Genomic DNA, 15,731 nt, shown 5'->3' with positions numbered 1-15,731 from the left:
ATCATCTGACCACAATACATAGTTAAGCAGTCCTGTTTCTCATCATGCCAGAGCCAAAGTAGTTTCAGCAAGTTCCATCCCACAGTTATAGTATTCAGGGAAAAATCATTAAATATAATATGGCTTCCATTCATTCAAGAAAAGATCATTTTACAAAATGGTTCTAGTCATATAAATATTTAGGTCACATTTGTAATAACCTTGACACAATGCAAGCAGCAATCTGGAGAGGGGGGGGGGGGGGGGGGAATAGTAGTGTATGTGTAGAGAGAGAGAGAGAGGCGAACACTGTCTGGTGAAGTGTTGTGTGTGTTAGCAATTGTGATTCTTCGATCACAGATCGCAACTCTTTATTAGTTAATTAGTTGTTATTTGTGGCCCATAATTGGAATGTTGCACTGTGGTAATGAAAGTGTCCTTATGTTTGCAAATATGACACACCTTCTCAATGTTACATACCTTTTCTCTTTGCTGCTTGTAATTAGAAGACATTGGTTGGTCACATGATCTTATCCCACAAATATTCCACCAGTAATGTGGTGGCACTACAAGAATAGCAGTCTCTGCCCTAATCATTCACTAAGAGTACTGTGGCATCACAATAGAAATGTGGTTGAGTGTTATCTTGTTAGGTTATTATTGAGCAGCCCAGTGAACATATCTGTATGATGACTATAAGGTACTGGTAGTTGTCAAAAGAATTCACAGTATATAGCATCCAACAAGGATGCCCATACCCAGGGGCAAGCATCCCCCTCCCCCCACACCGCCCCCTTTCCCCAGCTCTGAGGGAAAGGAATAAATATAGTACAGCTAGGTGTTCTTGTTACAGGAAAATTATTTAAAAACTGGCATTACATGGGTTTTTAACAGGTTCAGAAATGAAACTTTTTTATGGCTATTTACAAGTTGCTATTTATCTTGCAAAATATTAAAAATATATCATTCATATCCCTCAGTTAGGCCCCCACCTTCTTCCACACAAACCATCATGTGGGCACCCAAGATTGATGTTATTAAAAAATGCACCATGCTATCACACCATCAGTCATCAAATATTACACTAAAATAAACATGATTTTGCCATTGTAATTGTAGTTAAAAGTATGGTTGTAAGTGTAGTGTCCTCATTGTAGTTTATGGCATCTACAATTCAGCATTAAATATCCACGCACATTTTATTGAGTGACTACCAGAAGAGATTCAACATCATTGAATATCCAACACAGACCTGGCATTTGTGAGTCCTTCCAGTAGCAGTGGGTTGTATGAGAAAGAGATAGAAGAAATGTCCCACCCTTACTTCAATATATTCTTTGGTCTTTGTCCTTTCAAGACAATGCTTGATCACATATTGTCAGGAATGTACAGTGATTCTCCGCAACTTAAAGTAATATACTTAATTTCATGGCTAATGTGTCTATAACCACATTGCTGGTTGAAGATGTAAGAGATTCTGGCCTGCCATAATGCTTCAAGAATCTATGAATTGAAATTGTAGTAGACTTACAGACGGTATCCTGAGAACACATTCAGTGACTTGTAGCTCTTACTGGAGCTCATCATGCCACTTCAATAGCTTTTTGTCTGTCAGTCTGCATAGCTTGCAATAAGTGTGTGTGTGTGTGTGTGTGTGTGTGTGTGTGTGTGGGAAGGGGGGGGGGTTGATTTTAATATTAATAGTTATTTTATTTGTTTCAGACCGCAACCAGTACCACAACAATTGTCATTCCCTGGATGGAAGGTTCGTGTTGGCGTTGAGTGGTTCATGAACCTTCGTGTCAAGTTCCGGAACATTGTTGATAGTGAACAGTTAGTATATATTCATATGAACCTTCCAAGTACTACATTAATTATTTGCATGCCCCTGCACCATAACTTTTATCCTTCACTGTGATGTCGTATGTGTCAAACAATTAACAACTGTAATACATTTTCTCAATGAAAAGTGTGGTACCAAGATGATAATTTACAAGACTGACTTTTGCATTAATCTGTATTGACTCTTTTAATTAGATGTAATTCCATCTGCAAAAACACATACTCGCAAAATTGTCATTCTACCACATGTTCAGAAATTCCTCTAGGGAGAAGGAAGAGATATAGTAATAGAAAGTGCTTCACAGAAATATGGTAATGGAAAGTAATTGGCAGGATATGAATGAAGTAAAGGTAACAATTTACCATGTACTTTTGAGGCACTAGGTCAATGAAAAACATGGGAACAAGGCTGAGAATGTTACTGAACTTTTGGGTGAATCCTCCTTCACAGCTGACAGAATACATATACAAATATAATAGAGGGAAACATTCCACGTGGGAAAAATATATCTAAAAACAAAGATGATGTGACGTACCGAACGAAAGTGCTGGCAGGTCGATAGACACACAAACAAACACAAACATACACACGAAATTCAAGCTTTCGCAACAGACGGGTGGACTGGGCAAGAGGAGAAATGAGGTGGGAAGTAGGAGGGAGAATTAAAGGGAATGGGGTCTAACAGCTTGATTTCACTGTGGCGCAGGGATGGGAAGTTGTGCATAGTGCACAATAATATGGGGAACTGGATTGGGTGTGGGATATAGAAGAGACAAAGCGGAAGGCTGCAGAGAGGAGGCTGTAAATGCAAATGAGTGAAGCGGGAGGTCAGGGAAACTCATGGCGAGAATATAGTAAAGTTGCCCCAATTCAGCATGATGATAGGGATGGGTGGTCCTTAGCATCCAGTTCATGGGAGTAGTCAGAGGAATGAGAGCATGTGCAGATACGCCATTAGAAAAAGTGTTTGCACGACAAGTAACACTTTAGGACCCATAGAAAGAATTGTGTGTAGGATGCCCCTCACTTCTGGACATCACGATAGATAGCCATAGTCCTGTCAAAGGATATGATTAGTTGTTGCAATCTGAGCTGATACTGTGTAATGCGGAGGGAGGGGGAGGAGGGTGCTTTCTCCTTTCAGCTGGTATGTGGGTTTGGATAAGGTGTGGGAGATCCGGTTGCAGATTAGGTTTAGAATGGAGTACCTTTCCATAGAAGCTGATGGATTACTGGGCAGGGGATTGCTCATCACTGCTTGCTTCCTCTCCATCCCATCCCTGTCATCAGCCACCCTTCCGTCCACCCCTCCATCCCCATTCCCCACCTCCTTTCTCCCTTCATCCATTCTGCTTGACATTTCTCTGTCTTGTTATGTGCCTGTTCACTACTCAACATTTCACCTATCCAGTGACTTGTTGACTTCATTCCTTCCATATTGATTTTATATTAATTTTCATTTGAAGTTTTTGTTATTATCTTCTAGACTTTGTACATCATAGGGTTAGTGTTAAAAGATTTTTACGAATGAATACTTCATTTTTTGTGTCTCACACTGAGTAGTGGATAGTGGGAATCATTTTTCTTTTTGGCGTTACATATTGCTCAAAAGAGGCCACCACCACAGGCACAACCACTTGCCTTCTGTCTTGCAGCACTGTGCTGCAGCCTCCAGATGGCACTCACGAACTCAGACCTCTTTCAACTCCCACGCCACTTTCTCCAACATGTTGTGTATGTCCACGAATATTGTGAACAGGCAATAAGGAATGCTGTCAACCGTGAAACACTTTGATTCCATCTCGTATGGCTGGACATAGATATTCTTCCACCAACAGGCTCGAAACACCATGTGCCACAAACACTAAGAAAGTTCTGCATCAGCAGTAGACTGTTCTGCAAAAGCAATTAGACAATATCATTTAGTGCCTGCAGTCATCTCAGACAGTACTCCAAAGACTGTCTTCTAATTTAGCATTCACTGTTTACAGAGAATGTGAATCATTGACAGAGTGACTGCAAACATTGCCTCAGTGACACTTAAAATATCACAGACTGCCAGGTGACAGAAAAGGTCGTTAGATATCACTATACTAGGTTTAGGACATCAAGTAACATGCATCTGTACCAAAGTCAATTACCAATTTGTAACACACTCTTAATACACTGTCTAGTCGCAATAATGTTACCACCTGTCAAAAGCCTGTATAGGCGTATCCACTTTTACAGTGCCTGCAGTAAGAGAGTCATTGAGGCTCTGGAAGGTACTGACAAGGATGTAGAGCCAAGGCAACTTCAGTGTCGTGGCCAACTGCACTAGGTTTCTCGGGTGAGGGTCCATATCATTCCCCAAAGTAGTATTACAGGCCCTTTGCTGTTCCGCATCTATATAAACGATGTAGGAGACAATCTGACCAGCCGTCTTAGGTTGTTTGCAGACAACACTGTTGTTTATCGACTAGTAAAGTCATCAGAAGATCAGAACAAATTGCAAAATGATTTAGAAAAGATATCTGTATGGTGCAAAAATTGGCAATTGACCCTAAATAATGATAAGTGTGAGGTCATCCACATGAGTACTAAAAGGAATCCATTAAACTTTGGTTACATAATAAATCAGTCAAATCTGAAGGGCATAAATTCAACTAAATACCTAGGAATTACAGGTGTGAACAACTTAAATTGGAAGGAACACAGAAAATGTTGTGGGGAAGGCTAACCAAAGACTGTTTTATTGGCAGGACACTTAGAAAATGTAGCAGTTCTACTAAGGAGACTACACTACGCTTGTCCATCTTTTAGAATACTGCTGCACGGTGTGTAATCTTTACCAGATAGGATTGATAGAATACATCGAAAAAGTTCGAAGAATGGCAGCAAGTTTTGTATTATTGCAAAACAGGGGAGAGAGTGTCACTGAAATGATACAGGATTTGGGGTGGATATCATTAAAACAAAGGCATTTTTCATTGCGGCAGAATCTTCTCACAAAATTTCAACCATCAACTTTCTCCTCCAAATGCAGAAATATTTTGTTGACGCCAACCTACATAGGGAGAAACAATCACCACGATAAAATAAGGGAAATCGGAGCTTGTACGGAAAGGTATAGGTATTCGTTCTTTCCATGTGCTACACAAGATTGGAATAAGAGCAAATTGTGAAGGTGGTTCGATGAACCCTCTGCCAGGCACTTAAATGTGATTTGCAGAGTATCTATGTAGGTGGCATGAACAGCCCAGTCGAGGTGGTCCTACAGTGGAGTATTATAAATCATCCTGGTGCTCTTCAAACCACCCACGTACACTGCGATCTGTGTGACACATTATGTCCTGGTGGTAGATGTCATTGAACCAAGAAAAAACAAACTGCAGGATCGCCACAGAAACATTCTAGAAACTATTATTCTCTCTCCTGCAGGCTGGAAACTTCCATTAATTGTTACAGGGTGTTTGCTTTCAGACGTTTCACATCAGTGGAGTATGAAATATGATTCATTCAGTGGATGTCCAGTTGCAGTACTAGCTGGCAGAGACCGACCTTCCTCATCAATGAACAGCACTCATCGTGGGTTCTTGAACCAGGTGCCAGTTGTGGAGGCCCACACGCACCAGTGTTCACTGAATAGTTGACATATATTGAGGAGACACTGTTGGTAGCCTCATGGTTCATCTGGGTGGTCAGCTGCTCAACAGTTGATTGTCTATTTGCTTGTACACACCTCCACAGCCATCATTCAACCTGTCATTTATGGCCCGTGGTGTACCACAGTTGCCTCAGCACCAGATTTGTATAGTGTCATTTTGCATGATAGTATAGTTTAACCATGGCGGCATGTAAACTTGTTACAAACTTAGCTGTTTTGACCCAGCCCTTTTGGATGTCAAGCTAAATCGCTCTGTTTCTGCATTATAACAATGATATCACTGTTTTCTGCATCCCTCTCACATGCTTTATATACCCTCCACTGCCGGTGCCACCACCTAGCGTCTGCGAGTGGTTATTGCACGGTTGTCAAACACAGGCAGTGTTCACATTTATGTGACTGGACCATGTAAATGTTGTTTGTTAGTTGTTGTTGTGTTGCCATGTCTTTGCTATAGTCCCATCCTATCAGAAAAGTGTTTAACAACCATAGCATATAGTGACTACTGATAAGGAACTGTATCAGGGCAATGTTTTTCTGTTACCATGGGTTTGGACTGAATTAATAGTTGCATTCAGTCACTACATTCACAACAGTTGTCCAACACATGCACATCTGTCAGTGTGTATGAATGTAGTAGATTCAAGGGAATGTTGCTATTGTTGATGTCTCCCTTCCCCCCAACCTCTCCATCCACCACTCCTCCCCCCCCCTCTCTCTCCCCCCCCTCCCCCTTCCTCTTTGTAAGTTGCTTCATTCCTTAGAATGCTGTCCTTGCTGCTCAAGGTCAGCCCTCACTTTAGACAGCAGCCCTCCTAAGGTTACCACAGGCCATTCCATCCAATTGATTCCTGCCTCCTGGAGAAAGTTGTTCATGAGATTTGAAACTGGAAGATCACATCTCAGTAGTGCAAAACCATCAAATCACCATTAATAGTGATATGAGGTATCTGACATGTGTACATGATTCCAGCACAAAACATGAGTGACCCAACTTTCTGCTGAAGCCGTAGCACTGCCTGCCGCACATGAGCATTTGAACCTGGCCACCTCCACGCTCTTCTGTGATGTTCATCAGGTGTCAGACAAATCCTCCAGTCACTGTTGAAGAGAACCTGATGCCACTTATCCCAGTTCCATTCCAGGTGTTCTTTTGCTCTTCTTCTTCACACACCTTGGTGGTGGGGGTTTTGTACTGTTGAGTGTAAGGGTGCTGTGGGCCAAAGTGATCATGAAGAAACAGTTTTGTACTCTCTGGGTTGACAGAGCTCTCCTAGTTACATACAAACATGCCATGTGCAATTCTGTTACAGTCTGACTGGGGTATCTGTAAACCATAATTTGTAGGCAGCCATCATCAGTTGTTGCTGTTGACTGTAGATAACTAGTACAGGGCAGATCTTCGAAGTTGTGTGTCTCACAACTTTTCCGTTCTTTTTGAATTGCGATTGCTTGTTAACAACAAACTTCATAGCTGAGTGAATGTGTAATGATCTGTGTGGCTTTAATCAGTCTGCGCAACGCTTTAAGTACTGTCTCAAAAACATTCTAAAACGAACACTACATATTTTCTTACTACACACTTCAACACAATGAACTCTTCTGCAGTGATGAGTTATCTCTAAATATGGTGGTTTGTGGTGTCAGTGAGTGAAAAAAAGAACAGTAAGTGAACTTTATGATATTTTCATTAATAATGTTGGCTATTACTCAGTGTGCAAAAATGCTGAAATTAGCTGTAAAGATGATCTATAGAATGAGACTTTCAATTCAGTTTCTTATCAATTTAACACCCATGAATTTTGAAAATTCTGTTTCATTGATACTCTTTCGTGCATTATTATATTTGTAAGGGTCATTAGACCTTGTGCAGTATACAGGGTGATTCAAAAAGAATACCACAACTTTAGGAATTTAAAACTCTGCAACGACAAAAGGCAGAGCTAAGCACTATCTTTCGGCAAATTAAGGGAGCTATAAAGTTTCATTTAGTTGTACATTTGTTCGCTTGAGGCGCTGTTGACTAGGCGTCAGCGTCAGTTGATGCTAAGATGGCGACCGCTCAACAGAAAGCTTCTTGTGTTATTGAGTACGGCAGAAGTGAATCGACGACAGTTGTTCAGCGTGAATTTCGAACGAAGTATGGTGTTAAACCTCCTGATAGGTGGTGTATTAAACGTTGGTATAAACAGTTTACAGAGAATGGGTGTTTGTGCAAAGGGAAAAGTTCTGGACGGCCGAGAACGAGTGATGAAAATGTAGCACGCATCCAGCAAGCATTTGTTCGCAGCCCAGGAAAATCGACTCGCAGAGCTAGCAGAGAGCTGCAAATTCCACAATCAACTGTATGGAGAGTCCTACGAAAAAGGTTAGTTATGAAACCTTATCGTCTGAAATTGGTTCAAGCACTGCCGCCAGGCAGCCCGTGACAGAGCACTTCATCACTGGCCTCCAAGAAGCCCTGATCTTACCCCCTGCGATTTTTTCTTATGGGGGTATGGTAAGGATATGGTGTTTCGGCCACCTCTCCCAGCCACCATTGATGATTTGAAACGAGAAATAACAGCAGCTATCCAAACTGTTACGCCTGATATGCTACAGAGAGTGTGGAACGAGTTGGAGTATCGGGTTGATATTGCTCGAGTGTCTGGAGGGGGCCATATTGAACATCTCTGAACTTGTTTTTGAGTGAAAAAAAAACCTTTTTAAATACTCTTTGTAATGATGTATAACAGAAGGTTATATTATGTTTCTTTCATTAAATACACATTTTTAAAGTTGTGGTATTCTTTTTGAATCACCCTGTATAATCCATGTTATATGTATTATCTCAGTCTAGGAACAAACTATTTGCTGAGAACCAGTTAATAATTTTCAAGAGAATTTCATCTACCTTTTCTGGCACTAAGTGTCTCCACTACACTTAATTACAATACTTGCACCATGTGCAAGAAAATTAATTCATGTTCTAGGATATACTATGATAGATTGTTTGTGTCAGCGTTATTCAGAAAGTAGGGTCCAACTGATCGTGAAATGGAACCACAGTGACAATTCAATGAATCTATGTAGAGATGTGTTGGGTAGTGCCTCTAGTATGCACGTTGATCGTGTCACATCTCTCTTTTCAATTCTGAGTGCACAGTGAGCATGTAAAGATGCCTAGAAAATAAAGTCTTCCACCAAGTATGGTTGCCTCCTGAGAGATTTCACCTGATTTTGGCATCTCCGCATAATGTAGCTCTGATGCGTTTCCTCCTTCATGACAATTCTCGACTGCACACTGCAGGGGTAATGAGGATGCACCTGCAGCATTTTCAGTGAGAAGTGTTTGATCACTCACCGTGCAACACAGACTAGGCTCCCACTGATTTTCATCTGTGCTCAGCGAACTGCTGTCTATGAAGACAACATTTTGGCCCATACAATGAGCTTCAGACTGGCGTAGGGAATTGGTGGAAAGCATAGGTGGCTGCCTTATATGACAAGGTATTTGAATGTTGGTAGAATGGTAAAACAGATGTCTAATTCTGAGCAGCGACTATGTAGAGAAGTAGCTGGAAGGTGTAACTAATTGTTTCAAATAAAACATTTTTGATTTTCATTGTGGTTTCCATTTTGCAGCTAATTGGACCTTGCTTTCTGAATTATTCTCATATATAACAACAACAACAAGAACAGGCTCAATATCAGTTCCTGTGGTGCACTTCAGACACTGATGCATCATGTACACTTTCTAAGTTCCATAATAAGACTTTCTGCAGTCACTTTACATAGGAAAGATGAGAACTGGATACTGCCAAGATTCCTAATATCTTAAAATTTGAGTTGCTCTGAAATAGGGCCAGCCACTGCATATCAAACTTCACATGGGCCTTGTATGTCAGCCGCATGCAGGCCAAGGCCCGACCTGTCAATCGGCTTTGCTTGTTCCTTCCTGGAAGTACCTGGAACAGTTAACAATGAAAGAGCTAACAATTACTTTTACTCCATTGAAGAATATTTAAATTTATGAAATGTGTTATATAAATACTTACGTGTAAAGTGTATTATTGTAAGCTTAAATATGTATGCCTTAGAATGGCTTTCAGCCTGTATATTTATAACTTGACTTGTCCAATGTCTTATGCATAAGCTGCTATGTAGACAACAGGACCAATAAAATACAATCTACAATTCCAATGATCAACAGATGGGATTCATTGTCCAGTGCATCAAGAAGCACGTAGTTCTAAATTTCCAGGCAATTAGCATGTCAAGCATTGGTGGTATGAATAGTAAAATTTATGACATTGCATGCATTATTCATCTGTCATTTGCAGCAGTTTTCGATGGAACTGGATGAAGAGTATGGGACCTTTATATATTACTGCAAAGTATGTTCGTTAAGTCAAGGTGCAGGTCTGGAGTGATTTTCGATTTAAAACCTGCTATTGTTGAATTTATGTATGACAAATGAGTGCAGGAACAAAAATTAGAACATCCAGAATGTATTGGAGACCTCACATTTTAAGTGGACTTAACTACTCACTGTCCACAGTCAGACATTACAAGATGAGAAACAACTTCTTTCTGATTTGATGGAGATCCATTTAAAAAGAAAACACATTATTGAAGGGACACGTTCTGACAAATGCATTCCACTTCCATAAGCTCACTGCCATTAAAGAAAATGTGATGTTTGAACAATTCACTGTGGCCTTGGGAGAAGGTTTTGTGGGCACTGTAAATCTTAAATCTCTTTTTGAGCTCTTTCTGACACCATTTTGCGTTTCAATTGAAAGTGCCCTGTGCATGTGCAGATGCAACTGACTTGCACAATAGTTCCAGTTTTAATGACAAATCATTTTACTTTAGAACTGCCCAGAGTGTATACATTGCTTTCCTCAGGCAGAATTTCATGGCTCAGTAATGAGGTTGCAAAAGTGCTACAATATTTCAACTGACACATCTGTGTTAGAGACCTTTTTTCATTTTTGAAGCTAAATAAGAGGTAATTACATGGCAGCTTGAGTCTAAAAATTTGTTAAATTGTCTGTGTCTGTCCATATGCCAACAGTTTGCACCAGATAAAAATTTTATTATGTATTCAGTGTGCCAAAAATAATTACATAATACTGAAAATTTGTGAGAAATGAGAAATACAAAACAAAGTTGTATGCAGTGTGACTGAACTGCCATTTAAATGTGGCTCATTTGTAGTTTCCCTTCTTCTCCCTCCTTGCACTCAGACAGTGTCAGGGAATGCGCAGTGAAGCTGAGCACTTCAGCACTCAGGCCCAGGCATGGCCCTGCTCTAAAGTAACATTTTGAATCACTTTTAACAGATAACAGAAAGTACCTACTGGCAATATTTTGTCATTTAAACTTCATAAAATGGAAAATCCATGATGGAATAATGACCCAGCAGCCAGAGAGAGTGATTTTTATTTTTATTTTATTTGTGTGTGTGTGTGTGTGTGTGTGTGTGTGTGTGTGTGTGTTGTTTATTTTAGAAGGAGGCCTACTGGCCGAAAGCTTACATATTTAGTACTCTTCTTGTTGTGTTATTCATCATCTACACTAAATTGTCAGACTGTTTATAAACTAATAAAAAATTACTTGTACAGTGGATAGATCATTTTGTAACTCAAAACTGGGACTAAGTAACTCATTTTAAGAGAAGTTTTTTATTTGTTCTTAACTAAATAGTTTTCCAGTGCTAGTGAAAAGCAAGCAAGCAGTGAAACTGGTTTAGAACTACTGATATCTGTCTTATTACTTTTCTTGTAAAAGTTTATAACAATACTGTACTAAAAACCAGCTGGAAACAAATCTTTTTGATAATAATGTTTCGCAGTTTTGATTGAATATACTGATTGCATGTGAAGAACAGGTTTTAAGTGAGTGATTTGAGATATTTTCAATATAATAGGGTTTTTAGTTTTGAGACAGTTAATTACATTCTTAATGCACATTGTAGAGCATTAGAGCATGGATTTACTGATTTGGCTGAATGTGTATTCTTTAATTGATTTTCTAGTTTCTCTTTGACCTATTGCCCCTATTGTTCTAATTTTATTTGGGTTGTTAGTATCAGTTATTGTGTAAAGGTTTTGCTTTAACTGACGTGCCTTTGGTTTTGGGGAAACATTGTAAATAATGACACAAAAAACTCAGTTTCTTGCCTATGTTTCACAAAGAATTATTTTATGTGATCAAGGATTTGGGTTACAGACCCATTTTCTGATGTGATTGTTCAAATATGTTTTCCGCATCTCCTGATGTGGTCTGGACCAGTCATCAGAAAAAGATTGGGTACCAAGTTAAAATACATTAAGATCTTCAGTATACAACAGAGGAGGTAATTCTTACAGGAGAGCAAAACTAAAACAGGTACTTATTGAGATATGGGTATTTCTATTCTATGATACCCATTTGCCTATTATATCACAGAAGGTACCCATTTTTGTTGCCATTCATTATTACATTTCCGTCAGCCCTCCTTCTCAAAGAATCACAAACCCATGCATAAACATCTGGTTGCCATCAGATTTGAACACATGTGTGAACACATGCTCCTGTAATATGTCAATGCATGTGAAATACACTAATTCATTTAAATGTGTTACAGCCAAAAATATAAGGGATTAAGATCAGATGAACTGGGATACCATGTTACTGTATGTCCTCAACTACTCTTCTTGTTTTATTTCATATGTAGTGCAACACTGAGGATGGTGTTTGCATACACTATGAGTGGTTGTTGATTAATGCTGTTGGCAGAGACATGACACAGTACATGTCTGCCATTTCCTTATGAAAAATTATGATTGCATATCACTGAGTACATTGTTCATACTCCATGGAATCACTAATTGTCAACTAATGCCAGCACAACATCAAAATAAGACAATGTCTGATGGCTGATTCAGGAGACTGTTGTGAATGTCTGACCACATCATCACAGTGAAGGCTAAACACATTGACTAACACAACCAATAAAAATTAGCAATGAACATCAACTGGCAGAAAACATACACTACTGAGTACTGACTATTCATAATACAAATAAAGTGATCCATATATCAACAAGTATTTGTTTATGGACATTTTTTTCTAGTTTTGATCAGTACTGTTTCCTGTAAGAGCACAGGACAATTTTTTTTAATCATCCAGACAATATTGACAATTAGTTAAATAGATTAAAGGTTAAATAAAGACTTTCTCATAATATAACACAGTATAACACAAAACACAATATTGACAACAAGGTAGTGGTTATTACATGCTAGTCAAGCTTGTTTCATTAAGTTTCACTATATTTAAGAATGGAATTTTTGGTGCAAGGTATATAATTGAAAAATACAGGGTATTTGGGGAAGCAGAAGAAATCAACACTTTAGCTGTTCTGACGGTATCCAGAAGTGATGAGAAAGAAAATTCCATTTGGTCATTCAGTAGCCGGTTCTCTATCTAACCTGCAGCACTTCACTGACTGCTACCCCTACCCTACTATCCCTCCCACTCCCCACCCCAGCCTCCTCCTTACCCCCACCCAGTCACCACTCCCATCATGCACATGTGCTGCTGCTTGCAATGTGGTTTCAGTTGCCTGAGACTGCTGTCATATGTGTGAGTTGCATTTTGTGTGTGTGTGTGTGTGTGTGTGTGTGTGTGTGTGTGTGTGTGTGTTAGAGAGAGAGAGAGAGAGAGAGAGAGCAGATTGAAAGTCTTATTCCAGCATTTACAGGGTGAGTATCTTTAGTTGGTGTTAGATTTGAGATTTAACAGTATCTAAATGAAGGGTCACTGTCATCGTTGCCAATACCTTTGCGTTTTCTTATACAACGCTGAAAGGCCTTACATCAGATTACGCGTGTACGTTTATTTATTTTATATGTAAATGAAAGGGTGATTACTGCCGTCAGCTGCAGTGGGACATAAAGCAGAATCAGTGGTGACATCTGTTTTTACCGAAGGCCTTGCTGGCCGAAAGCTTCATTTGTGAAAGTCTTTTTGTTGTGCCTATCTGCTATTCAGTATCTCTGCTATAAGGTGAGTAGCAATTTTCCTTTTCATAGTAATCTGAATTAATATTTTACTGTAGCAAATTATGACTTTGGCCATGCAAGTCACCATACCTACTGAAAAAATAATTATTTGTATTTAAAATAAAGTAAATGTCATTTGACTCACTGTCTGGTGCAACCATTTTCATTTGACATAACTTTGCATGCCTATTTTGCTACTCATTTTCTCATTTTATCAAACTTTTCTGATTTAGCCTCGTGAAGTTTAGTGGACCCCATTTCCTGATTGCTCACCCTGAACTGAATTTGTGACTGTGCATCAGTAGCTAGCTACTGTAACCAATAAGCCACAGATATTTAGTTTGATTTTCATCCATAACCAGACATTCAAAAAGTACTTCTATTTTTGTTTCAGAGTTGAAACCTGGCTAAACCCATGGCAGATCCAGCATGGACTCACCAATCCAATGCAGATTGAAAGTCTTATTCCAGCATTTACAGAGTGAGTATCTGTAGTTGGGTGTTAGATATGAGATTTAACAGTATCTAAATGAAAGATGACTTCATTGTTGCCAATACCTTTGCATTTTATTATACAACAGTGACTGGTCTTACATCAGATTACTCATGTAAGTTTATTTATTTTATATGTAAATGAAAGGGTGATCACTGCTGTCAGCTGCAGTGGGACATTAAGGGGAATCAGCAGTGCCTAGTGAAAATTTATACTGGGGTGTGATTCAAACCCAGGATCTCCTCCTTACTTGGCAGGTGTGGTAAACATTGCTCCATCCAGGACACAGCGACATCACAAATACATGGACTGTCTTGGTACGCCTCACAGTTGATCCACACTCCCACTGAGCGCCACCTATCCGCACTTATCCACATTCACATTATTTATTTATTTTATGAATTCTCTCATTTGCAGTCACTACATGTATGATAACTACTGATATTCATGGATCTGATCAGGGCCACTCATAGATTTCATGGGTCCCCAGGGAAGCGTTTGTGAGGGCCGTGAAGCCTTCTCAACTCACAGGAATTAAATATCAAAAATATTGATTCTTCAGTGCTTTGTTTTATACATGAACAGTTAATAAATGCTGCCTGCACAGTGAACTGTCAATAATTTATTTTTTAATTGAATATCCTGTATTTGAATACATGAAAATATTAGTACACACACTAATAATAATAATAATAATAATAATAATAATAATAATACCCGTGGAGGCCCGGGAAAAGAATAGGCCTCCGGTATGTTCTGCCAGTCGTAAAAGGTGACGAAAAGAACAAACCACTAATAGGGCTAACCCCCCTCTAGTGTGATTAGTTGGTTCAGGACAGAACTAAAGAAGCCTCGGACAAGCGCCGTCATGGTCGGGGACGACGCTTGAACCCTATGCCCGCCCACAATGGTAACGACACTGCTAGCCAACTGGAAAATGATTTAAATCCAAATAGAGGTGTTTTGCAGGATATGCTTCCTGCAACCACCCTAGAAGGAAAACAAAGACAGAGGATGAGATGGTCAGATGAAGTTAATCGACACCTCATGTTCTGTTATTACCAAGCAACAAACCTAGGAACCAACACAACTGGATACAGATCACAAGTATACACAACATTTATTACCAGATACCCAGAATTAAAATTTTTAACAGAACAAAGACTAGCTGATCAGATCCGTGTAATAATCAAAAATAACAGGATACCCCAGTCAGAATTAGAAAACATCAAACAACAAGTACAACAAATACTGGAACAAAATAATGTGCAATCAGAAGAAGAAGAAAATACAGTAATGGACTCAAACATCCCAGAGCAAACAAACAAAGAACAACATGCACCAATTAAACAATCAGAGGAAAACGAAATCTCAAGACAGCCACCAGAACAAGCACAAATAGAACACGAAGTGACACACATGTTAGATATAGAAGAAAAATTTCAGCTGACATATATAGAATACAAAGACACAAATACAGACATAAGACCATTCTTGCATAGACCACCAAATAACCCACAAGTCGAAACAACAATAAAAACTATCAACACAATCATACACAACAAAATAAATGAAAACACAACTATGGAAGAGTTACAACTACTGGTTTATATAGGAGCACTCACTACACTAAATATACACACTAGACAGAGATCAGAACCAACCAACACACAGAAGAAACCCACAAAACCAGCATGGCAACACAGGCTACAGATCAGAATAGAAAAACTGAGAAAA

The 15,731-nt window shown here is 39.2% G+C and overlaps 1 protein-coding gene across 1 annotated transcript in view; it reads left to right on the top strand.

The window, feature by feature from the left end:
- LOC126235702 (hexosaminidase D-like) overlaps positions 1–15,731 on the top strand; it is a 237,332-nt gene that overhangs the window by 191,100 nt on the left and 30,501 nt on the right. Inside the window, exons 9-10 of the mRNA XM_049944457.1 lie at positions 1,702–1,812; positions 13,896–13,982. Coding sequence (XP_049800414.1) covers positions 1,702–1,812; positions 13,896–13,982 — 198 coding nt within the window. The remainder of the gene's footprint in view (positions 1–1,701; positions 1,813–13,895; positions 13,983–15,731) is intronic.

Source organism: Schistocerca nitens, chromosome 2 (assembly GCF_023898315.1).
Source record: "Schistocerca nitens isolate TAMUIC-IGC-003100 chromosome 2, iqSchNite1.1, whole genome shotgun sequence".
In the NCBI taxonomy this organism is placed as follows: Eukaryota; Metazoa; Arthropoda; class Insecta; order Orthoptera; family Acrididae; genus Schistocerca; species Schistocerca nitens.
The sequence above is the reverse complement of the archived record's forward strand: the minus strand, read 5'-3'. Positions and strand labels throughout refer to the sequence as shown.